This window comes from Ovis canadensis, chromosome 26, assembly GCF_042477335.2.
Source record: "Ovis canadensis isolate MfBH-ARS-UI-01 breed Bighorn chromosome 26, ARS-UI_OviCan_v2, whole genome shotgun sequence".
Classification (NCBI taxonomy): domain Eukaryota; kingdom Metazoa; phylum Chordata; class Mammalia; order Artiodactyla; family Bovidae; genus Ovis; species Ovis canadensis.
In genome coordinates this window covers 30,225,936-30,253,439 of record NC_091270.1, presented here as the reverse complement: position 1 = coordinate 30,253,439, position 27,504 = coordinate 30,225,936, and the positions used below count along the sequence as shown (strand labels likewise).

The 27,504-nt window shown below is 47.5% G+C and overlaps 1 protein-coding gene across 1 annotated transcript in view; it reads left to right on the top strand.

The window, feature by feature from the left end:
• The first annotated feature begins 384 nt into the window (after positions 1 to 384).
• ENPP6 (ectonucleotide pyrophosphatase/phosphodiesterase 6) overlaps positions 385 to 27,504 on the top strand; it is an 80,382-nt gene continuing 53,262 nt past the window's right edge. Inside the window, exon 1 of the mRNA XM_069573199.1 lies at positions 385 to 926. Coding sequence (XP_069429300.1) covers positions 686 to 926 — 241 coding nt within the window. The 5' untranslated portion in view covers positions 385 to 685. The remainder of the gene's footprint in view (positions 927 to 27,504) is intronic.

Sequence of the window (27,504 nt, the reverse complement as noted above, 5' to 3'; positions counted from 1 at the left end):
TAGCTCTTGGAAACTGCTCCAAAGAGGTCGAGGGGACAGACAGTGTATATGTGATTCTGGCAAAGGGGGAGTACATGCCATCAAGCACATATTTTTTGTTTTTTTTTGTTTCTTTCTGGTAGAGTCTCTTCTGTTCTCGTGGAGCTTCTGCTAGTCACAAGATATAGTAACTAGCAGATGGATTTTAGTGCTTCTCTGGATATGAGGAAACAACTGGATATGAGGGTAAACCAGCTCCTGAAAATATCTGACCACCATCCGAAGACCTTCCCTGCCAGTTTCCTGGCATAGAGTGCCTCATTCCTGACCTCCATCCCAGACTCCCTGGGGGGTGGGGGGTGGGGGGTGTCAGAGGTCAGCCGCTGAGCAGCACGTGGCTTCACCATTGTAGAGGTACAATAGGTGGCAAGCACCCATGGCAAGTGCCCCTTTGTGGCTGACAGGTTGCACTCTCTCTCTCCCCTGGTATTTATTCCGGGTGGATTGGGAACTTGACTTCTCTGAAGGAGACCATCTCCAGACTTGCTAGTAAAGGGTGAGCCTAGACGTTTTTTAAAAGGGGGTGCTGTACCTTTAAATTCTGAAAGTGAACTTGGCTCGGGAAGGCCAGTAGTCAAGGTCCAGCCCCTAGAAGAGAGAATAGCTGCAGACTCTGCATCCTCGGCTGGGGCAGGCTCCTGGCAGCATGGCAGGGAAGCTGGGGGTCCTCTTGCTGGCCCTCGTGCTCAGCCTGGCACAGCCAGCCTCGGCCCGCCGGAAACTCCTGGTGTTTCTGTTGGACGGCTTCCGAGCAGACTACATCAGCGATGAGGCCCTGGAGTCCTTGCCCGGGTTCAAAGAGATTGTGAGCAGAGGGGTCAAAGTGGATTACTTGACCCCGGACTTTCCCACTCTCTCTTATCCCAATTATTACAGCCTCATGACTGGTGAGTACCCTGCCCTCCTCTGGGTGCGGAGGGCGGGCTGGAGTCCTTCAGGAACAGTGAGCTCCTGGCATTAGAATCGTGTTTAAAGATTCAGTCTGCTTTCATCTTTGGGGACCCCAGGGGTAGGCAAGAAGTGTGTGTTCTCAGCTGAGGTTCCTTTTTTTGTGTGTGCATGAATGTGTTATTTTCCTAAAGTTATTCCCTGGGACCTGTTTTGGCTTCGCAGTGTGGAGAACAGAGGACTCTACGATTAGATGATGGTTAAAGTGGTTATTTGTTTTGCAAATTAAAAATTCTAGCCAACTCCATATTTTCTAAGTTGAAATTTAAAAAGCCGACAGGTCTTCGTTAGGATCAAATTCCTTCTGTCCCTTTTGCTCTGCAGTCATCTGTCATCCTGGAACTGTTTTGGCTTGTTGGGCTATGAAAGTTACACGTGGGATTCCTGTATGACTTGGAGGGAGTATTCAGGTCATATCCTAAAGTGTTACTTAGCAACACTACTTGCTCCTTCTTTTGCCTTTTTGGGCCAGGTAAAATGACATGGAGAAGAAAAAATTGATGCATAGTTCAGATTCCTGTTTTTAACTTCTAGCATCTGTTAAGAAAACAAAACCCAAATCCCCAGCTCACCCAAACTGGGCCAGTGTTTGGGAAAGCTGACTTTTGCCTAAAGATGACCTTCACCTGGGACTGTAGGCACGCCGAATGTGATTCCATGAATTTGATCCTCTATCTGTGTCATAGAATGTACACCCTGATGGCACAGTGGGATTCCTAGCTTCCAGTTTGTTTACCAGTTAACCATTGCAAGGGCCAGCAAGAGGCGCTCAGAAAGAATTTAGCAAACTGTCCAAGGACGCTGGTGAGAATGCACTGTTATTGATGATGCTTCTGTAGGACTTAGCTCTGTGCTCTGAGCACAGGGAAAAGTTCCATGAATTATGTTAACAGGAAGGGAATGAGAACTAATTATGTTAACAGGAAGGGAATGAGAACTCTGGTACCTCATTATGGATCTTCACAGAACAGGCAAAGCCCCAGGATTCTGGAAAGACAAATTGCTATGTCTCTGACTTCATACATGGAGACTAAACGCATGTGTACATAAAAATGCTGTAAGATGAAGGAGGGGAGAGAGTTTGGGAATTAGAAATAAGGGCATGGAGAGGAAAGAAAATCCAGACTGCACACAGCAAGGAAATTATTTGCCCATTTTAAGACGTCTCCCTCCAACAGACAGATGATGAGTATCTCTAAATCTCCTGGTCCTCACTTGGCACGGCTCTCCCCTTGCGGGGAAGGAAGCCGTTTGCTGGCTGCTGGGCCACACACAGATGCTATTGTGTGTCACAGCCCGGCTTCCACTCCGTCTGTCCGGGGTTTTCACACCCGCAGACCACCCCCCACACCAGTTGTCTTTCAGAGCCTTGCCGGGAGACTCAATTCACAAACTGCCACGCGCACTTTTCTCAGTCTCAGTAAAAGATGAACAAAATCCAGTCTGAGCAAGCCAGACTCCAGTGAGCAAAAAGGGACCATTACAGTCTCCGTGGAGGAGCCAAGCCAGTGACACGACCCTTTGTTCGTCAGACCCCCCCGTTCCTGATATCCCTGCAAGGACTAGTTGGCACAAAGTCTTAGTCACGCAGACGCTTTCTTGTCAGGCTGTGGGTATAGTCTGGTCATGACAGAAGCGCTCTTTTCATGGGGGGACAGTGCAGATCCCAGGAATGTTTGACAGAGACCTCTTTACTTTCAAACTTGCAGGCTTCAGGAGTTGCAACTCTAGGGCTCCATTGTTGCTGCTTCCGGGCTCCAGAGCACAGACTCAGCAGTTGTGGCGCACAGGTTCAGTTGCCCGGGCACATGCGATCTTCCCGGACCAGGGACTGAACCCGTGTCTCCTGCATTGGCAGGCAGATTCTTTACCACTGAGCCACCAAGGAAGCCCCCACCTTTTACTTTATGGAAGCAATATTATGTGTAGGCTGTGTCCCGCAGGACATGTTCATGTGCAGATGTCTTTGGGTGTGGCTTGTCTTACACACGCTGAGTGGACATAAGGCTTGGAGCAGGACTATGGGCTGGGCAATGCCCGGCCATGAGGCTGCTATCATGTCCACTGCCCTGGAACTGACTCAGGGTGAGATCTAGACTATTTTCCCCAATGTCCATGCTCATTTTTCCAGGATATTGAAAGATTCCTCTCTCTATATATATATATACATGGAAGGATATATCTGTTGGGAAGCGCACTTAGGGTTTGAGCGTTTGAGCATTTTATGAACCAACAAAAGAATCACACTAGATCCCTTTGGTACTGAAATACACACTGTCTTAAGGTTCCTCAGAATTCCTAAGATGGACTATGATCTCACTTCCTTACGTGAATTATTGATCACAAGACATAACGCCCTTGGTGTTCTCTTTGCGTAATGAGGAATGATGGGTTACTGGAAAGAACTTGGCCTTGAAGCTGGGAGAGAAGCTGCTTGAAGTGTGGTGGGAGTCCTCGCAGGGTCGGGAAGACTTCAGGCACAAGTCGTCACGGTGCCCTGAACCTCCGTTTCCTTAGTTTCTGGGCCCCGATCAGGCCAGAATCTCAGCTGCTGCCAGAAGCAGGCATGAAATGAGAAAGGGTCAGGACTGGCACTTCCTGGGAGGCCTGTGTGTGCTGCGTGTGTTGTGTGCTCGGTCATGCCTGCCTATTTGCGATCCCGTGGACTGTAGCCCTCCAGGCTCCTCTGTCCGTGGGATTCTCCAGCGAAGAATATTGGAGTAGGTTACCACTTCCTCCCCGAGGGGATCTTCCCGACCCAGGATCCAACCTGAGTCTCTTGCATCTCCTGCACTGGCCAGAGGACTCTTTACCACTAGCACCACCGGGGAAGCCCAAAATGTGTTTGCAGCAGGACAAATGTGGCTCTCCGGTGGCTCAGCGGTGGAATTTGCCGGCCAGTGCAGGAGATGGAAGAGACTCAGGTTCGATCCCTGGGTTGGGAAGATCCCCTGGGGGAGGAAATGGCAACCTACTCCAGTATCATTGCCTGGAGAATCCCATGGACAGAGGACCCTGGTGGACGACAGTGGGGTCACATGGGGTCACAAGGAGTCGGACACGACTGACTGAACTACCAAATAAAGTGCTGGGAGACTGGGTGCTTCCCTCCAGACACCTGAGGGCATCGGTGGCAGGGCTGAGATCAGAGGGCAAGCTTCAGGAGGCCCAGATGTCACACAGGAACCAGCATGGCCCTGACTCCAGTCCTGGTATGTCCTGAAGGTGGTGCGTGTGACCTGGGATCCACAAACAGAGGTCTCCTTATGACCAGTCCAGGAGGCAGCCGGAGCCTGGACAGAGGCACTTGATTAATCATCTACTGGAATCAAGGCAAAACCAAGAAATTTAACTACTTAGAATTAATATCTGTGCTGGTACAATTCTGACCGCCCTCCTAGAAATGCCACCTGAAGCGAATTCTTCCCAGACTGCAAGGCCCTACATTCTGGAGTGAGGGATTATGGGATAAGGTAAGCTTTCCCTTGCTTTCAAGAAAATAGCTGATTTAAATTAAAACCAGCTGTCACTTGGGCCAAAGGAAATCAATGCAAATAGTACTTGAGAAATCACTTTTTGGAAAAAGCCCACATCCTCAACCTTCTGCAGAATTCAAGGTTTCACCTGGGGGGTCTCTGTGAGCCTGCAGCACAAGCAGCGTGGACTTGGCCTCCAGGCTCCCTGGCCTCCCTTCCCCTGGATCTATTTCACACGTGCTAGTGTATATATGGAGAAGGCAATGGCACCCCACTCCAGTCCTCTTGCCTGGAGAATTCCATGGATGGAGGAGCCTGGTGGGCTGCAGTCCCTGGGGTCGCTAAGAGTCAGACATGACTGAGCGACTTCACTTTCACTTTTCACTTTCATGCATTGGAGAAGGAAATGGCAACCCACTCCAGTGTTCTTGCCTGGAGAATCCCAGGGATGGAGGAGCCTGGTGGGCTGCCGTCTATGGGGTCGCACAGAGTTGGACACGACTGAAGTGACTTAGTGTATATATGGGGGCTTTCCAGGAGGCACATTGGTGAAGAATCTGCCTGCCAATGCAGGAGACGCCGGAGATGCACATTTAATCTCTGTGTTGGGAAGAGCCCCTGGAGAAGGAAATGGCAACCCCCTCCAGTATTCTTGCCTGGAGAATCCCATGGACAGAGGAGCCTGGTGGGCTACAGTCCGTGGGGTCACAAGGAGTCGGACATGACTGAGCACGCATGCGATTGTATATGTGTCAATGCTTCCTCCCCCTCTGTGTCCCCTTCTCTGAATCTGTGCTTCTATTCCTTCCCTGCAAGTAAGTAAATCTGTACCATTTTTCCGGCTTCCATATATATTCGTGTGTGTTAATACAGGGTGTTTGATTTTCTCTTTCTGACTTCCTTCGCTTTGTGTGACAGACTCTAGGTCCATTCACATCACTACAGTCTCGTTCATTTTTGTGGCTGAATAATATTGCATTGTATATATGTGCTACAATTTCTTTATCCATTCTTCTATTGATGAATGTTGATACTTTTATGTCCTGGTTACAACACTAGTTACAATAGTAACTAGTACTGCAGTGATGTACTTTGAGCATCTATTCTTTATGATGGGCTGTAAGTGAAAAGTTTAATTTGAGGCATGCCCTTGGGGCAGAACTTGCTGAATGAGTATGAGTGAATATGGAAGAGCTAAGAGGAAGGGAACCTGAGTCAATTCCAAGGCTACAAGAAATTCAGAATTCTAGGGCTCCTAGGAGCAGAGATGGCAAAGCTTGGACAGCTGTTTATTTGATGAAGTCAATTTTCATCAGGCTAGATTTCAGGTTGGATTAGGATATTCACCTGGACTTGGCCCTTGAGGGGATCAAAGATAGTAGAGTGAAGGAGAGTTCCAGAAACGTGTAGAAAAATGATAGGAGTCCAAGAGAGACATTGCTCCTGTGGGTCCCAGTGGACCCCCGTACATGGACTTGTCTTTCTACTTGCCCCACAGCTGGTAGAGGATATTTCTCACAGACACATAGTTAAATCTGTCTTCTCAACTGCATGAAATTTTCTCTGAATTTTGTCACTTACTTCCCAGGGACACCTACTGCATCTTTTCACGTTTCCACTTAAAACTACAGTGTGTGTGGTGGATGCTGAGGAGCGGGTGTGTGAGGTGTCCGGGTGGCCGAATCAGTTAGGAGCACTCAGAGGCTCAAGCCTGGAGAAAAAAAGCACATTCCTAGAATTTACAAAGGTAATCTCTCTTGGCACGTCATTATTTCAGCTCCCACAACCAGAGCTGTCTACGCTGAAGTGCCACTTTTCAAAAAGCCTGTTTCTCTTGGCATCCACGGTGAGGCCAGGGCATTCTTGTTACAGGGGTTCGTCTGGCTTCAAGAAACACATTCCCGGCAGGAGGGGCTGGCGAGGGTGGCGGCAGAGCTTGAAGGCGTATTGAAAGCCTTTGATTCTGAGCTCAGCAAACCCTCCTTCAGGAGGTTCCCCACACGGAGCCAGGCAGTCTCCACCCCAGGTGGGTCTCCTGTCTCACCCCCGTCTCCCTGCTGCTGACCGATGGGACCGCAGGCTGCTGCTTTGCCACAGAAGAATACTTCAAATGGATTCAGAGCGAGCCTGAGTCAGCAGGTCAACATTTATTTTAGAGACACTTTCGGCAACACCTACTCGGATTTCAGAGTCCCCATACCTGAATAAGGCCATTGTGTCCACGGTCTCCCAGGCGGGGACCCCAGGGCAGGTCGGGCTCCTCTGGGTCCCGTGTTGGATCTGGTGCTTGATCATGACCTTCTCCTGTCTTCGGCCCTTTCCCTACGAGGAGAAGGGGCTTGAGAGCCGGGTCACAGAGTCATACAGGGTACAAGCACCTGGGCACTCCTGCAGTGCCAGGACAAGTGGGACCTAGAGCAGAGCATCCCAGCCCAAAGGATGGCCTCCCTCAGATACAGGGGGCTGGAAGCTGAGCCATCATTTCAGGTCCTTCCTGCCTCTTCATCCATGCTTGCCACTTGGCCAGCACCCTTCAGCACTCCACTCTGTCTTGGTGGGGCTTCCCTGCTGGATGGTTTTTGCTTCTTCCCTCAGCCTCTCGAACATCTGCCGAGATGTGTAAGTTGAAGTAGAGATGGGATACGAAGAAGCCTTCTGTGTAGACTTCATCAAGATCTGATCAAGGGGGAGGCGGAAGCCTCTAGAAGGTTGTGTGTGGTGGGGGTGGAGATAGGGGTGTTTGGGGCTCAGCTCAGCCGTCCTCCCCAATTTCCCGGGTCTGGATGGTCCTTGGAGGATGGCTGCTCTTCTTTAAGAGCCTCAAATAGCCTCCCGAGTTCTGATGGAACAGATAAGAAGGAAAATCAGGTTCCAGAGAGTTCATTCTCAGATTGTGTCAACAGCTGCTGAAAGCTAAAATAATCCAATGAAAACAAAAATGCCTTTTTTAAATTTATCTGACTCTCAACCACCTGTTGGACTTTTGAACCCACCAGCTAGCTGTGTGGTGAATCACGCCTTGGGAGATTCTGTCAGTGGACACAGACTGGTTCCTACCCTTCAAATGCGGGGATCGCTGGGGTTTGGTCAGCCAGTCGTGAAACCCTTGCGGGGATGGAACTCTGGAGAGTGACCTCTTTACTTCCCTGGTTTGGTTGGAGGCCTCTCCCAGAACGTCCTGTCCTTGCCTTGGCTGATACCACTTCTTACTTCTGGGAGAGCTCTGCTCCCACCCTCCCTGCAACTCCCCGGCCTCAACCCCAGCCCGGCTGCAGCTGCCCTCCAACCCACCTTTTTCTTTCAGGCCAAAGTAAGATACCCCCACCCCCCATACGGCCTTGACCCACAGATGGTCACATTTCAGAGCTGGGTAGTGCTTTGAGAGCCCATTTTCATTCATTGGCTGACTCCTGGACCACTTACTGTCCAAACCACTGAATCTGGTAATTATTACAGCAACATGTAACTTTGACATAAATTCATAATGTACATTCGTGTATGACCACTCCTTATGCAGGGCTATGCGAACGTTTTCTAGGTGAGACTGCTCTTCCGAAGGGACGTGTCCTCTGTCTTGGATGAGCTTGTAATGAAGCTGAACAGCTCAGTGTGTGTGGAGTCACAGGCCAGGACAGAATAGGCACAGGATGTGCGGGGACCACTTCTGAGGAGGTTTGCTGAGGTGGTGGTATTTGAGTAAAGCCTGAAGGATATGGGAAAGTGAAAGTGTTAGTCGCTCAGTTGTGTCTGACTCTTTGCAACCCCATGGAGTGTAGCCCACCAGGCTCCTCTGTCCATGGGATTTTACAGGCAAGAATACTGGAGTGGGTTGCCATTTCCTTCTCCAAGGGATCTTCCCAACCCAGGGACCAAACCCAGGTCTCCCACGTTGTAGGCAGACTCTGTCACCTGAGCCACCAGGATCTGAGGGAGGAGTTGAAACCTGGAGAAAAGGCTTGGTGGGGGGTGACTGGCATCATTCAAGCCAAGGGGCAGAGGCGGGAATGATGGAGCGTTTGGAGAGCAGAGCTAGGCTTTGAGACAATTTCTCTGATATTTCTGAGCTGTGTGGATTTGGACAAGGCTGTCCAAGACCAAGGGGAGAGTTAAGGACCCTGGGAGTCAAGTCTCTGGAGTGGACCTGGGGTCAGGGGTCTGATGGGGAACTGGCAAGACTAATTGAATGTGGAGGATCAGAGAGAAAAACAATTTCAGGATCAGATAAGAATTGGACCAGAATCAGGGGAAGATGAATGAGCCCATCTGTGTGTAAAGTGGATCCAAGTTCACAAACTTGAGTACATTGGTTCAGTCACTTCAGTCACTTAGCTGTATTCCACTCTTAGTGACTCCACGGACTGCAGCACGCCAGGCCTCGCTGCCCATCACCAACTCCTGGAGTTTACTCAAACTCATGTCCATTGAGTGTATTAGAAATTGTGCATTTCTTGCTTTTCTTTAAACGAAAAATAATCTAAATCTCTGGGTAAACCTGAAAACATTCTAAGTCAAATAAGCCATAGACAAAAAAGAGATGTAGTGTTTGATTCCACTTTGATTCTGCGGTACCCAGAATCGTCAGATTCACAGAGATAGTGAATAGAAGGTGGTTATCAGGGGCTGAGGGGATAAGGAGTTAATGCTGAATGAGGCGGAGTTTCAGTCTGGGATAATAAAAAGTTCTGGAGATGGGTGGTGCTGATGGCTACACACTCAGAGTGAATGTTCTTCATAAAACTGAACTGCACACTTAAAAGTGGTTCAAGTGGCAAGTTTTATATTATGTATATTTTACTGCAATAAAAAATAAATAAATCTCAATCTGACTCTGACCTCCATCCCACTGGGCTCAGTGGAGATTCAGTTTCAGTCCCTACTGGGTGGGCGGTGATGTGACCTCTTTTCCTCCTCTATGATTTTGCAAAGGTCCTGGACCATATACCCAGTCCTAAGGCATTCGGACTTCAGCCCTGATCATTAGTCTTCTGAGAGTTTTGTACTTTCAGTTCTTACATCCAGGTTCACGATACATGTGGAGCTAATTTTTGTGTGTGGTGTGAGATAACTGTTCTGGCACCATTTGTTGAAATACTAATTTCTTTCCTGCTGAATTTTCTTGACATTTTTTGTAGAAAATCAACTGACCGTGAATGTTAGAGTTTATTCCTGGGCTCTCAGTTTAACTCCCTACGTTCGCCCTAACACTAGGACCACACTGTCATGATTGCTGTAGCTTTGTAGTAAGTTGTGAAATTGGGGTGTGTATATTTTTCCACGTCGTACTTCTTCTTCTTGAAGATTGTTTTGGCTATCTTGAGTCACTTGTATTTCCAAATGAGTTTTAGTATGAGCTTTTCAATTGCTGGGGGAAAAAAACCAAAACTCTAGCTAGGATTTTGTTAGGTGTTGTGTTGAATCTATACAACAATTTAGGACATATTACCAACATAACAGTATTAAATTTTTTGATCTGCAAACATGGGACATCCATTCAGGTTCCAAAGTCTTCACACAACACTTTATAATTTTCAGTGCACAAGTCTCGCTCTTCTTTTTAAATAATTTCTAGGCATTTTACTTTTTATTTTATTATGAGTGGAATTATTGTCTTAATTTCACTTTTGCAGTGTATGAAAACGGCGGATTTCTGGGCGTTGGTCTTGCATCTCATTACCTTGCTGAATTTGTTTATTAGCTCTAATTGAATTTTGTGGATTCCTCAGGATTTTCCGCATCTCAAGGATCCACAAGATCCTATTTCCTGCAAATAAAAACAGTTACTTCTTCCTTTCTATTCTTGATATCTTCAAATGATCTTTATAATCACCTTGGAAGCTATGTAAGGGCAAATTCGCAGATAAGAGAACTCAAGTCTGGGGAGGGTAAGCAGCTAGTGCGAGGTTATCTAGACAGGAAATAGGTAAATCAGGACCAGCACAGAGGACCTCTGCACCCTCCATGCGTCCCTCGGCATCTTCGCCACGCGGCCTCTGGTTGCTGGAGTCAGAATCTGTGATGACAGTGGAGGCCTATGTCTCTGCAGCACGACTGTTGTCCTCCTTCCTAACAAGCAGCCAGATTCAGTCAAGAGGGAACAGAATGTGCATTTCCCAAACGCCTACCGGATTTCTACAGCTGTGTGTCTACAGCACTTAGTGTTTGGTGCTTTCAAATAGAATTTCAGGCCATCCTCAGAAAACCCTATAAGGCAGGCACGGTTGCCCTGGTTTTCTATCTGAGGAAACTGAGGCTGAGAGATATGAAAGCGCTTATTCATGCTCACAGGGCCCCAGGCTGGCAGAGCCTGGGAGCACAGCGTCCTGTGTTCCTGTTGGCACCTCCTGCTGTCAGGGAAGTGGCTCTCAGCGCAGCGCTGTCCTGTGGCCATCCAAGTGTCTGCCCCTCAGCCAGAGACCTTGTAGCTGCGTTCGTTAGGCACACCACACACGCCTGCACACACACACTCCACAGTGCCTGTGTCCCTGCCCTTCCAGGCTTCTTCCAGACCAAGAACCTCAGGGACAACTCTGTTTTTAAACCCTCCTTTGTGTATCTCAATGGACAATGCGAACAATAAGCGCTTCTGGGGTTGAGTATAAAAGAGAGGATTCAACCTCAGACACTTAGCTACTTATCTCAGACGGCCACGGCTGAACAGTTGTACGGCATGGTTTAAACAGGCCTCTTTTGACAAGCCACATCTGGGACACTGACCCAGGCCATCGCAGTGACCCCGGACCAGGTGTTTGTTCGTACACTTGGTTCTGGGGCCTGGGAGGGCCTGGTGGTCCCAGTGAGGGCAGGGCCCTCCCCCTCCAGTGTCTCAGTACCCTGACACTTGGTAGGAACCCAGTAAGCATCCCTTTGTGTTTGTTTTAGAGTTACTTACGACTTCCCTCAGACACGACTGAAGCGACTTAGCAGCAGCAGCAGCAGCAGCAGCAGCAGCAGCAGCAGCAGCAGCAGCAGCAGCAGCAACACTTCCCTGGTGGCTCAGATAGTAAAGAATCTGCCTGTAATGCAAGAGACCTGGGTTTGATCCCTGGGTTGGGAAGATCCCCTGGAGAAGGGAATGGCACCCCACTGCAGTATTCTTGCCTGGAGAATCCCATGGACAGAGGAGCCTGGTGGGCTACAGTCCATAGCGTCCCAAAGAGTCAGATACAGTTGAGCAACAAGCACTTTCACTAAAGTTACTTGGAAACTGCTTTATCCTCAATACTCACCCCATTTCTTTTTAAATTCTCTTTGCCATCACACCCCCTGTTCTTACAGAAAGGCAGCCCCCGAGGCTAGGCCATCACGGGGGAGCTTTGTAGTTTCACAGTGGATGAAAAATCCAAATGGACGTTGCAAACACTGCCTAAAACTCAGCCCGACAGCCCCCTTCTCCCCAGCCCCAGTCCACACCAGTTGAGGATAGGTTTCCGAAATGCAAAGCAGAAGTGTGTATAATTAAGTATTTTGCACACTCTGTCAAATATTTTAAGAAGTGAGTAGATAGCCAATTGGAAACTCCTTATGGTTTACCTTTTTGCTAAATTCCAAACCGGGGAGGACTGCAGCGCTCTGGTGGCTTAAAACAACTTCTGTCTTCTTCCCAAGAGATTTTAGGTTTGGGAGTTTAAGTCATTTATAACCAGGAGTCTGGAAAAGTTTTCAGAAATAGCAGTTCCCTCGGGCGAAGGGTGTGAGGTAGAAGGTATCCTTTTTACCCGGCTTCCACCTCAGGTGGTTTCGTGGTCAGCAGAACACGAATTTCTTAGTAATGTGAAATAGAAAGGCAGTGCTTCTGCCAAAACAAGATTACCTTGTGTTTGACTTGGCCATGTCTTTCCGGTCAAAGCCATGTGTAACCGCCTGTCCCATCACACGAGTCCCCGCCCTCTCCGCATTTGGGCGCCCACCCTGGTGCTGACCAGCTCCTCACGCTGGGTGTGGCCCGGTCGCTTCCTCTCTGTCTTTGGTGTCTTCTTCGTGAGAAGAGTGATAGATTAGAAGCAGGAGGTATTAGTTCTAGTCCAGCTACGGTGCCTTCTAAACCCTGTGGCTTCCAAGTCTTTCTGGGTTCAAGTTTCTTTCCTGAAAGAAAAAACAATAAGGGGTTGAGGGCTCCAAGTGTTAGTCGCTCAGTTGTGTCCGACTCTTTGCGACCCCATGGACCGTAGCCCGCCAGGCTCCTCTGTCCATGGGATTCTCCAGGCCAGAATACTGGAGTGGGTTGCCATGCCCTCCTCCAGGGGATCTTTCTGACCCAGGGATCAAACCCAGGTCTCCTGCATTGCAAGCAGAATCTTTACCATTTGAGCTATAGGGAAGCTCCCTCTGAGCTTGAGGGCTCCAAGGAGTGGGTTTAAATGCTGTGACGAGGTCCTCTGTCTTATCTATCATTGTGATCACTTCTCTCTTTTTTTTTTTTAAATGCAAGTTCTTTTTAAAATTTTTATTTATTATTTGTTTGGCTCAACGTTGCATTGAGCAGCATGTGGGATTGCAGTTCCCCAACTAAAGATCAAATCCGTGCCCCCTGCACTGGAAGGGTGGAAAGTTAACTGCTGGACCGCCAGGAGTGTCGTCCCCTACTGTGACCAGTTCCCTTCTGTTTCCCCTGGAACTTTCCGACCTTGATGCATGTCAAAGGGAGGAGAGCGGTGTTGCCCCGTGCGCCCTCTGGACAACTGTTGCTGCTGAACCCAAAGGGCACTGCAGCTGTGGTTGGCATTTGAAGCCAGACAGCCATACACTTACTTTTCAAAGGATGAATATTGTTTTTATCCCCACGCCTTGCCCTGTTAAGATTCATAGTTATGATTTTTTTTTTTAAGGACTACCAGAGACCCTGTAAAAATGGTATCATCTTCTTTCTTATAATAATGTTATTTATTTATATCTGGCTGTGCTGGGTCTTCATTGCTTTTCTCTAGTTGCAGCGAGCAGGGGCCACTCTCTAGATGCGGTGCGCAGGCTGAGTGCAGTGGCTTCCTTGTGAAGCTCGGGCTCTAGGGTGTGTGGACTTCACTAGTTGCCACAACGTGGGCTCAGGAGTGGTGGCTCTGGGCTGCAGCCCGCAGGTTCAGTAGTTGTGGCCCAATGGGCTTAGTTGCTCCGACTTGTGACATCGACCCTGGTCAGGGATCAAACCCGAGTCTCCTGCATTGGGAGGCAGATTCTTCACCACTGAGCCACCACCAGGGTCGCCCCCAGAGTATGATTTTAAAAAGAGGGAAAGTCACCTGGTTTAAGGTAGGATTAGGGAGCGGGGTACGGGGGGAGGGGGTTAGAAACCTCGGCCAGAAAGTTGTACTTAAAATCACATCCTTCACTACCAATTTCCTTGAGGAACAAAGTTTAATAATTCTTTGGGGAAAAAAACTAATGGACTCCATGCCCCTGTGTTTCACTGGAGAAATCCCTGCATAGAACCGTGGCAAGGAAAGAATGGCAGCTAGGGAGCAATTCGGGGCGTAATCTTGAGGAGCTATTTATTATTAATGTATCGACTTCAGCCCACTCTTCCAGCGCGGGGCCTGCTGGCCGGCTGGGCACTTGGGGCTGCTGGGTTCTGAGCCTCTGAAGCAGCCTGACTGCCAAACCTTCTAATAGCAACATTCAGGGCCATCTTTCAGCCTCTGTGGAATTTATCTTTTGACCATCCCTGCCTTCAACAGACGCTTCATTGGATTCTAAGTTTCGTCCCTCATCTCAATCCACCCTTATACGAAGTTCCACTGACTTCTCTTCTGCTAACCCCTTCACACAGAGCCTCCAGTGAAGGCTTGTTCACTGGTCTTTACTTGTTCTCTGGTCTTTGCTTATCCCCTCTCCCCATTTCGGTGGTCTCATTCTTCATGAGGTCTCACCCTTCATGAGGTCTCACCCCTCATGCACATTTACTGTTGACTCCCATTTGTCACCACCTCTGCCCCAGATCACCACTAATCTACTTTATGTCTTTTTGGTTTTGCCTTTTATGGATATTTCTCATAAACGGAGTCTTTCAATACATGGTTCCTTGGTCCTTGCTTCTTTTACTGAGCATACTATTTTTGAACAACAGACTGGTTCCAAATCAGGAAAGGAGTGCGTCAAGACTGTACATTGTCACCCTGCTTATTTAACTTATATGCAGTGTACATCATATGAAATGCCAGGCTGGATGAAGTACAAGCTAGAATCAAGATCGCTGGGAGAAATATCAATAACTTCAGATATGCAGATGACACCCTTATGGCAGAAAGCAAAGAGGAACTAAAGAGTCTCTTGATGAAAGTGAAAGAGAAGAGTGAAAAAGTTGACTTAAAACTCAACATTCAAAACACTAAGATCATGACATCTCATCCCATCACTTCATGGCAAATAGATGGGGAAACAATGGAAACAGTGAGAGACTTTATTTTCTTGGGCTCCAGAATCACTGCAGATGGTGACTGCAGCCATGAAATTAAGATGCTTACTCCTTGGAAGAGAAGCTATGACCAACCTAGACAGCATATTAAAAAGTAGAGAGATTACTTTGCCAACAAAGGTCTGTCTAGTCAAAGGTATGGTTTTTCCAGTAGTCATGTATGGATGTGAGAGCTGGACTATAAAGACAGCTGAGCAACGAAGAATTGATGCTTTTGAACTGTGGAGTTGGAGAAGACTCTTGAGAGTCCATTGGACTGCAGGGAGATCCAACCAGTCCATCCTAAAGGAAACCAGTCCTGTATATTCATTGGAAGGACTGATGATGAAGCTGAAACTCCAATACTTTGACCACCTCATGCGAAGTGTTGATTCATTGGAAAAGACTCTTGAAGATGAGAGAAAGGGACAACAGAGGGTGAGATAGTTGGATGGCATCATCGACTCAATGGACGTGAGTTTGGGTAAATTCCGGGAGTTGGTGGTGGACAGGGAAGCCTGGTGTGCTGCAGTCCATGGGGTCGCAAAGAGTCGGACACAACTGAGTGACTGAATTGGACTGAACTGTTTGTGAGGTTCAGTCACTGGGTGGCAGGTGTCCACAGTTTGTTCCTTTTAATTGGCGAGTAATATTCCATCATATGGCTATCCCCCAGGTTTCTATAATGAAAAAGTCTCAAAGCTACAGAAATGCTGAAATAGTATTATGAGTATCTGTGTGCTGTGCCTCTCTCAATGTTAACATTTGGCACGTTTGCTATTATGCTCACACGGGAAATACAGGGTTCTGTTTTATTTTGGCTTCTGTGCCTGCTGAATCAGCTGCAAGTCAGTTTCTGGGACTTCCCTGGTGGCCCAGTGTTTAAGACTCTGTGCTTCCCCTGCAGGGGGCATAGGTTCGATACCTGGTCGGGGAACTAAGATCCCAGGTGCCACATGGTGCAGCCAAAAAAAGAATGTCAGTTGTTAATATCATGACACTTTACCCGCCGCCGCCACCCCACCCCCACAAATAATGCAGCATGTCTAGGATATAATTCCATATGACCACAATTATTTTCAGATTTTTCTCCATTGCCAAAAAAACATACAAACAATCCTTTATAACCTTTTCTGAAATGAAAAATCTAATCACGGTTCAAGCAGTCCACTCAGCTGCCATGCTTCTTTGCTCTCCATCAAGGCTGACGTCCCTGCCTTTTTGTTTCCTTTGGGCTTCCACCATGTTGACATTCTTGAGAAGCCCATGGCCGTATTTTAGATTGGTCTGACTTTTCTTCACAGTTAGATTCATTAAAAGCTTTTTTTTGGCAAGAATACTGCATTTTTAAGAATCCAAATTGGGACAAGGGGTCATCCAAGTTAGGACAGCGTGACAAGTGTACAGAGTTCTAAGATGTTGGGACTTTTCTAGAAGAGGGTCCACGCAACTCTCCCTCTGGTCACCCCACAGATGTGACACGCCGTGGCTCTTTGCGGCCCTTGTTGGGTGGTTCTCACAGGCTTTTTTACCTTGAGGTTCACAGGGAGTTTTGTCATAGCTGTTGTCCATGGGATGTTGGTACTGCTATTTTTGTCTTTTGCAGGGGCGGGGGTGGGGTTTGGTGACATTCAAAAATCTGTGCAAATCAAGAAGATACTTTTGAAAATGAAAAAAGTTGCCAAGAATCAGAAACAACAGCTATGAATCAGAACTGTCCTGGGAAAATGCTGCCCGTGACCCAGAAATCCTGGTCCTAGGTACAGATAGACTTTGAAGACGTGGATTTTCATCATTCTCATTGTGGGTTTTTTTAGTATAAATTTTGGTATTACAATTTAACCTTCTTTAGGACTTCCCTGGTGATCCAGGGGTTAAGACTTCGCCTTCCAATGCAGGAAGTAGGAGTCTGATCCCTGGTTGGGAAGCTAAGATCCTCACATGCCTCGAGGCCAAAAAAACCATAAAACATAAAACAACAGAAACAATATTGTAACAAATTCAATAACGACTTTAAAAATGGTCCACATCAAAAAAAAGTCTTAAAAACTTTTAACCTGCTTTTTAGTATGTTGGGTCCCTTGTCTAAGGATTCCTATATTTCATCAGTTTGGGAAAGTATCAGCCATTATCCCTTGTAATGTTGCCCTTCCTCCCGTCCCCCTGTTCTTCCTTCTGGAGCTCTTAACTGATGTAACGCAGAACTTCCCACTCTAGCCTCATCTCTTTCCTTTGTCTTAGTTTCCCACGGCTGCTGTAACAAATTGCCGCAAACCAGGTAGCCTAAAACAACCGAAGTTTTTTCTTTCACAGTTCGAGGGTCCAAAACTCTGAGCTCGAGATGTTGGCGGGCTTGGTTCCTTCTAGAGGCTCAGAGGGAGGACGTTCCGTGCCTCTCTCCCAGCTCCCAGCGCCGCCAGAACTCGCGTTGGTGTCCTTGGCTTGTAGTCATCACTCTGATCTCTGCCTCCATTGTCACGTCATCCTCTCCTTTTGTGCGACTGTACGTCCTCTTCTTATAAGGACACTTGGATAATCTAGGATGGTCTCATCTCAAGATCCTTAATTTCACCTGTGGAGAACCTTTTCCTAAGTACAATCACATCCACAAACTCTGGGGGGATGTACCTTTTAAGGAGCCACCATTCAGCCCACCACAGTCTTTCTTTCATATTTTGATCTCTTTCTCTTTAATCTCTTTCCTCTGGGTCATTCAATTATATCTTCAGTTTCACTATCTTTTCAGCTGTGTTTATTCTGTGATTTATCTTGCCACCAAATTTAAATTTAAATGACTATATTTTTAACGTCCAAAGTTCTATTTGATTCTTTCGTAACCCTGCCGGGTTATTTTTGATAGTCTTTTGTTCCTTGATAATGTTGATTCTCTTTTATTTCTTTAAACATGTCATAAAGCTTATTTCATATTCTAAATATGATAATCCCAAAACTCTAAAGCCCTTGGTGCTAAATTTGTGGTATATTGTTTCTGCTGATGTTCACAATTGCCGGGGCCCAGCCCCGGTGGATCCAGGGAATTCGAAGGATGGACGGAGTCGGCGAGGAAAACTTATTTATTTATTAATATAAGATTAGATTAGGAAGAAATAGTGTAGTAGGAAGATTAAGTGGAGAGAAGAGGCTGATTAACTTGGGTTACGTGGAAAACCAATGAAGTTCCAGACAAGGAGCTTGCACCATCTACGTTAGGCCGCCGGCGCCCGTTTGAATATCGGAGAGTGCCCCGCCTTGGACTCTCTCTCTTATGGATCTTAAAAGCCGGGACAAGTAAGTAGACATAGTGAGCCTCCACGCCCCAGATGGGAATTCAGCCTGAAATTAGAGTAAAGAGGAGACACGGGGGAAACCAGTCCAGCGACTGGCTCTCCTTCTATTGTCCTTCAAGGCCTTTTATACTTTTGATTATACTTAGAGATCAATGGGTAATACAAAATTATGTAGCGTTCGCAGCCCAGACTCTTTCTGTATATCTTTTTGTATACAAAAGGTCTCAGGTATTTACATTATCTTCTGGCCAAGAGGCTTGTTAACACTTTTTGGCTCTCTTCCTTAACGAATGTTAATTTCGTTTCCCCTGAAGTGTTTTTCTTTAATCTGCATCTCCTTACAGCATTAAAATTACATCTCTATAGAACAAAGGTGCAGTGGGTTATAACAAAGGTACTTAACTCAAAGATCTAATGTTGCTAATACCAGGTCTACTACTTGTTTTTCTATATACCAACTATATCTAAAAATAAAGGATATGAAAATTTGGCAGCAAGTATTGGCTCAACAAATGAAACTTTTAATCAGTCCTATTCTAATGATTTTGACTCCTCGGAAGCCCCTACATTCCTGGGATGTTTTAAGCTTCCTGTGCCTCCTGCGGTCAGGCGGCCTCCAACTATCACACACGCAGCCGTATGAGTCCTGCAGGCAGGCTAAAAAGCCATCAAGAGGCGTTTTTTGGATTAAAACACTCTTTAAAATGCAGAAGACTAAAGCCCTAAATTGACTTTTTCCAGAGAATGTCAGAAGAGTGGAAAAGCAGGCAGATTCTTATTTTTTGAGGGGTGGATTCTCAGGAAATTCCAGGGGGAAACCTGAGGTCTGATTAGCCTTGCCATCAGAGCTCTGCCGCATGACCTTGTCACGGGTGGAATTCCTCACGCTGGCTCCCGGCACACAATGACTGATTAGTTAAGGCAAAATCAACTGCTGCACACTTAACCTCCACAATCTCAGTGGTTTAACACTCTGGGTCTTTCTCTGTTACTTCTGTCATGTCAAGTTGATGGATTGATGTGGGGCTATGCCCTGTGTGGTCATTCAAGGACACTGACTGATGAAGGCTCTGCCATGTTCAACACGTGGCCTCCAGGATCACCCTGAGCGCCAGCATCCTGCTAGTGGACAGGAGGGCCCTTAGAGGACCCCAAGCGAAACGGCATCTACCTCTTCTGCCTTCCTTCCTTTGTCCAAACCACAGGTCATGGCTCCACCTGGATGCGAGGGTGGCTGGAAACTAGAATTGCTGGCTGGTCTGTTGCAACGATTATTCTCTATGGAAGGAAGGCAAAGGCCGTTGGCTAGGAGCTACTTGCCTGAGCCATACGATGTGTTTCTCTGTGTCTTAGGTCTTTCTTTTTTTTTTTAGCTCATAGTTGATTGAACTTAGCCTGTGGGAAATCTGAGGGCTTAAATTGGAACTTTACTCAAGAGAAGATATTCATCTGCTTTGCTAAGAAGGAAGGGACACTACTGACCTGGGACCACTTGTGAGCTTGGCAATATTCTAAACTCACGTGCATGTGTGTGTGTGTGTTACCCAAGATCTAGTTATATTGTATATTGTTGTCTTATTGTAGGAGGGAGAGTCTTTCAGAGCGTTCACATCAGTGTTGCCCGCTTGCCTGTCAATGGTGGAAAGTATCTGTGCTCCTAATATCCAAGTTAATTTTGTTGGCTGTGCAACAGCTGGCAGTCTAAAATGAAAAGCTATTCACTGATTCCTATATAAGATATCTGTCTGATAGAATCGCATATTCTCGATTAGGTCCCACTAGTCAGACACTGGTTTACTACTCAAATCCGAACCAGGGATCCCTCCTCCTACAGGTTCACAGTTTGCTGCAGCGACTAAGGGGACTGCCCTGGGTGTGTGGCCGCCTGGCCCCGCTGGCCTCTCTCTGTGCCTAGGCCTGAATCCTTAGCATGTTTAGTATCTTCACAAGCAGCTCTGGGGATGCTGGGATGCCTTTACATATGAAAAATGTCAGAACAAAATACCAGGCTGGCAAAGGTGCGCGGCGCCCAGCGAGATGCTGGGTGAGGCTGCGAGAGGTGATTATTGTGACGGCCAGTAGAGGGCAGTGTCGGGCCAGGCGCAGGGGAGCTGTCATAAATGCCTGAGGTTAGTTTCTGAACTGGGGATCCACTGGTTACAAACCTTCTTGAGTTATGGTAACGGGCGGTAGTGCCTTTTTCTCCCCCTCCCCCGCTTTAAGGGGATTTGAGAGTCTACTTCAAGGGCTTGTGTGTGACTATGAGACAATAAATAGGCTACCCAGCCTTATCCCTCCTGGAGCCATTGACCACTGCATGCTGTTTGATAAGGTTGGCCTTTATTTATTTATTATTTTTATTTTGGCCACACAGCATGTGATATATCAGTTTCCCGGTGAGGGATCCAACAAGGATCAAACCCGCTCCCCCTGCACTGAAAGCTCAGAGTCTTAACCTCTGGGTCACCAGGGAAGCCCAGTAGGGTTGCCCTTTAAAAGAGGATTTAGGTGGTGGTTTGCATTTCCCCAGTGCCTACTGTGTGCCAGACATCATACTAAAGTTTTGCCTACCCCGAATTATTTAACTCTGGACAAATGTGGTGCTAGTGGTAAAGAATCTGTCTGTCAATGCAGGAGACCCAAGAGACTAGGGTTTGATCCCTGGGTTGGCAGTATCCCCTGGAGTAGGAAATGGCAGCCGACTCCAGTATTCTTGCCTGGGAAAATACCATGTGCAAAGGAGCAGAGTGGGCTACAGTCCATGGGTTCGCAAAGAATCAGAGGCAACTGAGCGACTGAGCACCCTGCATACACAAAGGTATGATTGTTTTCCAGAGGAGAAAGCTGAGGCTCTCTGCAGTTAAATGACTTGTGTGAGATCCCAGGGCAGACTTTGATCTGTTGGGCTCCAAAGTGCTTTCCGCTCAGCCACGTGCTTCTCATTGGTCCTCAGTTCCTGCCAGTTTTCATCCTTCCTGATGCTTCTATTTTTAACTCAAAAAGCTCCTCTATTCCGATGAAGTCTTCAGTTTGAACTGGGAAGCTCTCAATACATCAGAAAGATACTTCTCACACCTAGCCATGTGATGAATTGCTCGTTTGAGTTACTCTTTCATCCCCAGGGCAAGTTATCTTTCAACACATTTTATATATGCTAAGAGCACCTAAGCAGAATTATGTACACGGACCATTAGGCCAGGTGCAGCGTCAGCTCCAAATGCTGTCTGTTTGCCTGTGGCTCGCTCATTGACCTAAGTGCCTAAGCTGTGGCTATAGCCATGACCTAAACTGATTTTTTAATCCCATAATGTGGGATACTGGTCTCACTACAGCCACACTTGACCCAAGGCACTGAACTTGCACGGGCTAGCATCATACTTCACACATGGTGGTTTTGGTGGTCGTTGTAGATTGGTAGGTTCACACTGGTAGTTTAGTCACTAAGTTCTGACTCTTGCAACCCCATGGAGGGTACCCCACCAAACTCCTCTGGTCTATAGGATTTCCCAGGCAAGAATACTGGAGCAGGTTGCCATTTCCTTCTCCAGGGTATCTTCCCAACTCAGGGATGGAGCCCGTGTCTCCTACCCTGCAGGATGAGTCTTTATCAACTAAGCCACCAGGGACTGGATTGAATCATTAACACTGTGACTACCTCACATGCCTGAATAGCTGAATTTGATCATTCTCTATCAATTGTTGTCATTAATGGTTGATCCAATACTGTTTTGGCACCTGTTGTTGGAGATCACCCATCAGCCCTTCCAGGTTGTGCACCAGTTGAAAAGATGGATCGTCGCACATGGCTTGGATCCAGGACCTAAGTGTGACCTCTCCCTTTTTAAACAGAATTGAACTCCCCTCCTTACCCCCAGCCCTGCCCCAGTCATAGGTCAGGGCAGCTGGAGAACTAGAGTAACCCCCCGTGCTGGTGGGAGGAAGACTCCTGTCCTGGGTGAATTTATGGGGAGGGAACACAGAAGGGGCCTCCCACCACCTGCAGGCAGACAGGATGGGAGTCGGTTGGAGCCTGTTTTATGCCAAAGTCACCCCACTCCAGTAGCAAGAGGACCGTGGCTGACCTGACGTGACTGTGGGAGGGGAGGGTGGCTGAGTGGGGAGGAGCTGGATGCTTTATCACTAGGGAGGGGGAGAAGAAGCTTCTAGACCGAGGTATTGGCAGCCTCTCTCTTGTGTATGATGTATTCTCTGGTGGCTCAGACCGTAAAGAATCTGCCTGCAGTGCAGGAGACCTGGGTTTGATCCCTGGGTTGGGAAGATCCCCTGGAGAAGGGAATGACAACCCACTCCAGGATTGTTGCCTAGAGAATTTCATGGACAGAGGAGCTGGGCGAGCTTCAGTCCATGGGTTTGCAAAGAATCAGACATGACTGAGTGACTAACACACACACTCTTGTGTATGGAAGACTAAGGGCAAGGAATAAGGACTTCCCCCCTCCAAAAACCTACCATCTTAAAAAAAATTTTTTTTTGAGACTCAGTTTTATTTATTATTTTTATTTTTAAACTTTTTGGCTGCATGGCCTGTGGGATCTTATTTCCCCAATCAGGGACTGAACCTGTGCCCCTTGCAAGACACAAGACTCTTGTGTCCAGAGTCTTAACCACCGGACTGTCAGGAAAGTCTCACACCTACCATCTTTGGAAGTCCCTAAAAATGCTCATGCGGGAGACCTGGGTTTAATCCCTGGGTCGGGAAGATCCCCTGGAGAAGGAAATGGCAACCCACTCCAGTATTCTTGCCTGGAGATTCCCCATGGACAGAGGAGCCTGGCAGGCTACAGTCCATGGGGTCACAAATAGTCAGACATGACAGAAACTAAGCGCAGCCCAGCACAGAAATGCTCAATAAAATGGGAGTGTGTTTCAGAAGGGATTCCATCTTAAATGCAGTAATCAATTCAAGTTCTTTTCCAGCTTTGTGCTGAGATGAGGATAGATTAAATTGTCTGGAAATATCCTTGAGCTTTGGTAAAAATTAGCTTTCCCCAAATAAAGGGTGTTTAAAAGTCCCAAGCTTACATTTTTGTCCTTATTCTGGAAAATAACTTTTGTTTCTCTACCTGTTTTCTAGCTGCTAAATAATTATACCAAGCTAGCATATTCCAGAAAAATAATACATTCTTTTGAGTCCAGTGACCTCAAAATTCTGAGCATGAATATCTCTAATAGAAAAATCTCTCCCCTCTTAACATTCTGGTGTTATTTTTCTTGCAAGTCCCTACACTTCACACTATAATCAAAGCCTGTTATCTCGGACTTGCAATATTTGTGACTCAGACTTAATCAGGACTGTGTCTAGCACATACATCAGTCATTGCATTTAAAGATGTGCAAATTGTGAACTTCTCTTTCAACTTGATCTTGCATATTTCACTCGAAACCGCTTCTTTAACACACCAAATTCTGTCTTTGAACAAGTTAAGAAAATAAGGTGTATTTTCTAGCAGAGGTGACCCATAAAGCCAATTACAGTTTGTAGGTTAAGTCAGTGCTTCCAGCAGCGCGCTCTTCATTCTTTCATATCTCTTGGGTATCGAGATGTTCCTGAACATTCACTAGTCTAAACAGGGTCTCAACTCATCTTTAGACCCTCCAAATGGGAAAGCGCAGAGAGGAATCTAGTGGTGGAAAAGTCAGGCTTATATAACGTTCTCAGGCTGCCGGGCTCTGAATCCAGCGTGCAGTTACTTCTTGGCATCGTGTCAATTTGAGGTGATGTCTGTAGATACGTTCAGTCTCTAAAATGCACCCATTAAGTGGAGACCCCTACACTGCAGACCTTTGGGAGCCTCTCGTTCCGCAGCTGGACGCCTTGCAGAGGGGGAGGGGGCGTAAAAGGCCCATCTGCTTTGTTAGCACCCCTTGTCTGGCCGTCTCCCCTCCTGCAGAGGTATTTATGGTAGAGCTCGTGCATGACAATCAGTTGCCAGTGGCAGGCGGGTCTGGCTTTTCTGAAGATCCGAGCTTCTCCCTGTGATTACCTTGGGGAGAGTCTCAGCGGTAGTCCCTGGATCTGGGGCAGTTTCTACCCAAATAACCAAGCCCTGGTGGGCTAGGGAGCCACCCAGTGGCCGGAGGGCAGAGGCTGCTGGAGAGGGTGCGGGCGCTGAGTCCTGGAGACCTGGCTTTGAACTGGGGCTCTGCCCTCCTGCCAGCTGCCTGGCACTAGCCTTGCCCCTCAGCCACTCTGAGCCTTACTCTCCCACCTGCCGCACGAGCACAGTATTATCTGCCTCTCAGAGTTGTGCTGAAGACTAAACGAGATGGAAGCACCTAGTTCCAGGTATAGGGGAGGTGGCCGAGACCTGGTAACTAACTAGTCCTGTTACTAAGCTGATCAGCAGACACCTGTCAAGGTGGCTCAGACCTTTGGCCTTCAGGTCATGACCCCTCCTGAGTCTAACTCCAGCCCAGGTAAAGTGCTTCCTGAGTGGGCTGATTCCTGGAACCTGACCCCTGACCCCTGAGGGTCCCCAGAAGTCAACCAGTCCTTGAGGACAGACGCTCTATGATTGCATGAAAGCTGATCCAGGAGCGGCAGCAGCTCCGTCTCTGTGGGCATGTTAAGGCTGCAGAGGGTACCCAGTGCCAGGTGAACTAGTGACCCCCAGTGAGCTAGTGTTAGAGGGTCATCGTGGTCAAGAGTGAGGACTCTGGGTCCAGGCTCCCTTGGTTGAATCCTGGCTCCACGTCACCTGCTGGTGTGAGAATTCAGTCTACATCTCTGGGCCTCAGTTACTTCACCTGTAAAGTGGGCCTACCATGAGTACGTGCCCATTAGGGTGATTGTGAAGATTAAACGTGCTGGTTTCCTAAAGCTGCTGTAAGTACAAGTTGGGTGCTTTGGAACACCACAAATGCATTGTCTTGCTGTTCTGGTGGCCAGAGGCCAGAAACCAAGGAGTTGGCAGGGCCCTGGTCCCTCTGAAGGCGCCAGGGGAGGGTCCTTCCTCGCCACCCCCAGCTTCTGGGGTCCCTGGTGTTCCTTGGCTTGTCGATAACCGTCTTCTCCCTGTGGCTTCACAGCATCTTTCCTCTATACATGTCGCTCCCAGTGTCTAAATGCCCCCCTTTATAAGGACATCAGTCTGATGGGATTAGGGGCCCCCTGTGACCTCACTTGAACTTGATTTCCTCTGTAAAGATCCACTTTCCAAATATGGTCACCTTTTGAGGTACTGGGCATTGAAGACTTCAATATATCTTTTTTGGGGAGGGTACCATTCAACCTGAGGAGGGCGCGGCAACCCACTCCAGTATTCTCGCCTGGAGAATCCTCATGAACAGAGGAGCCTGTTTGGCTACAGTCCATAGGGTTGCAGAGTGGGACACGAGTGAGTGACCAAGCACAGCACTGTTCAACCTGTAACAGATGGACTTAGAACAAACCTTGGAACACGGTAAGCATTACATATGTTTTTAAACTGTTTTTGTCTTTAATACTCATCACAGTCCAGCCAGGGAAGTATTATTATTCCCATTTTAGAGATGGAAATGTGAGGCTCTGAGAATTTAAAGATTAGCCTCAATTTCATAGCTAGAGATGGGGGAAGACCCCTTCACCTCAACTCTGACCCATCTGACCATGCGTTCATGCCGTCTCCACTGTACCCGTCAACCTCTCAGAGATGGACAGCTTGCCCACAGCTGGCGCCAGGTGTCCATCACGCATGCTTGTAACCCAGACTTCCGCAGATGTGGCCGCAGAGGCCTGCCTGCAGCTCTGGGCTCAGAAGTCACCTGAGTGCTGCCTCTGGGTGAAAATGTGTATGCTCTAAAAGAATCACTTCCAAAGTCCGTGTTAACATTTTGTAACCTGTATTTACATCTCTATGTTTTGACTAAACTGATGTGCCTGAAGTATGACTTCACTTTTCAACCAGCTATTTTGATATATAATAGATGTGGCCATATTCATCTAATGGAAACACTTGGATGTCAGAAAAACAATGAATGGCTTTAGAAACTAAAGATGAGTATTACTTTGTAAAGGTGATTACACAGCCCAAGAATTCAGAAAGCTTTTGTATAATAGAGAAATTCCTCATTGGTTGTGGAACCTGAGTGTTTAGTGATTCGATTCACTATGTCGTTTCTCAGTATGTGTGTTTAGAGACATAAATAAATGGTCTAAAAAAGGCCAAGAGGTCTCATCTTGAAATCAGCATAGTTTTATGTTCCAGATTGCAAATATAACCACTAAAAGTATTGCAACCATGAAAAGTGAAGTGCCCAGAACATGATGATGAAAGAGAGATGATCCAAGTTCGAGTTGCTCATATCTCTTTGCAGCCACCAACCCCCTGCCCCGCGCCAACTCGTCCAGTACGATTTATTAGCACTCGGACAGTGAGCAAAATATTCAACCTCTTTGCAGCTAATACACAGAAAATGTGGAGAGTCATTCCTTACTTCTGAACTCATAGGTGGTGGGTTAGGCCAGGGGTTTCCCTGGTGGCTCAGATGGTAAAAAACCTGAGACGGAAGTTCGATCCTTAGGTGGGGAAGATTGCCTGCAGGAGGGCATGGCAACTCGCTCCCATATTCTTGCCTGGAGAATCCCGTGGACAGAGGAGCCTGGTGGGCTACGGTCCATAGGGTCACACAGAGTCAGACGTGACTGAAGCGACTGAGCCACATGCGCGCACAAGTTAGAACAGGCGATTCCATTCCTGAGATGTGTGCAGGGGCGTATGCACTCACAAGGCCGTGTGGCGGAACCTCAGGCTCAGGAGGTCCCCATATCCAGTTAAGGACTCACTCCTCGAACTAAGAAGTCAACACAATTGATTTTTGTGAGAAGCCCACACCTTAGGATTCTCTTTGGTGGCTGTGCTAGGAATTCTCTACTGGTCTCTTTGCCCTCCTCCCCCTTCTCTGGCCTGCCTGGAGCCCCTGGAGGATCCCACGGATTGCCTCAGCTGGACAGCACTGGGGGGACAGCAGAGGCCGGGTATTGATTTCCCTTCAAGCCTGGGCGGGGGGTGGGGGGGCAGGTGCATGATGGGTGAAAGTGGAAAAAGCCCGGGTTGCTTCACCATCTCTTATTAGCCCCCCAGGGCCCTGGCCACCCCTTTGCAAATATCCCCCTTTGACAACATACATGTGTCATGCCAGGACCTTGGCTGAGTGCAGCTCTGACACTTTTGAATTGTACTAGCCCAGCGTGTCATTAAGGAGATCTTGCCTTCCCAGGAAAGGGAGCCCTGAGTGATAGAGAGGAAAGTTCTACGTTTTACCTGAATAAAACGTTCACCCCTCGTCTCACCATTATTTGCACATGCTATCACCTCAGTTGAACACCTTCTAATTTTGCTTCTTCTCCTTCACTGTGACTATGAAATAG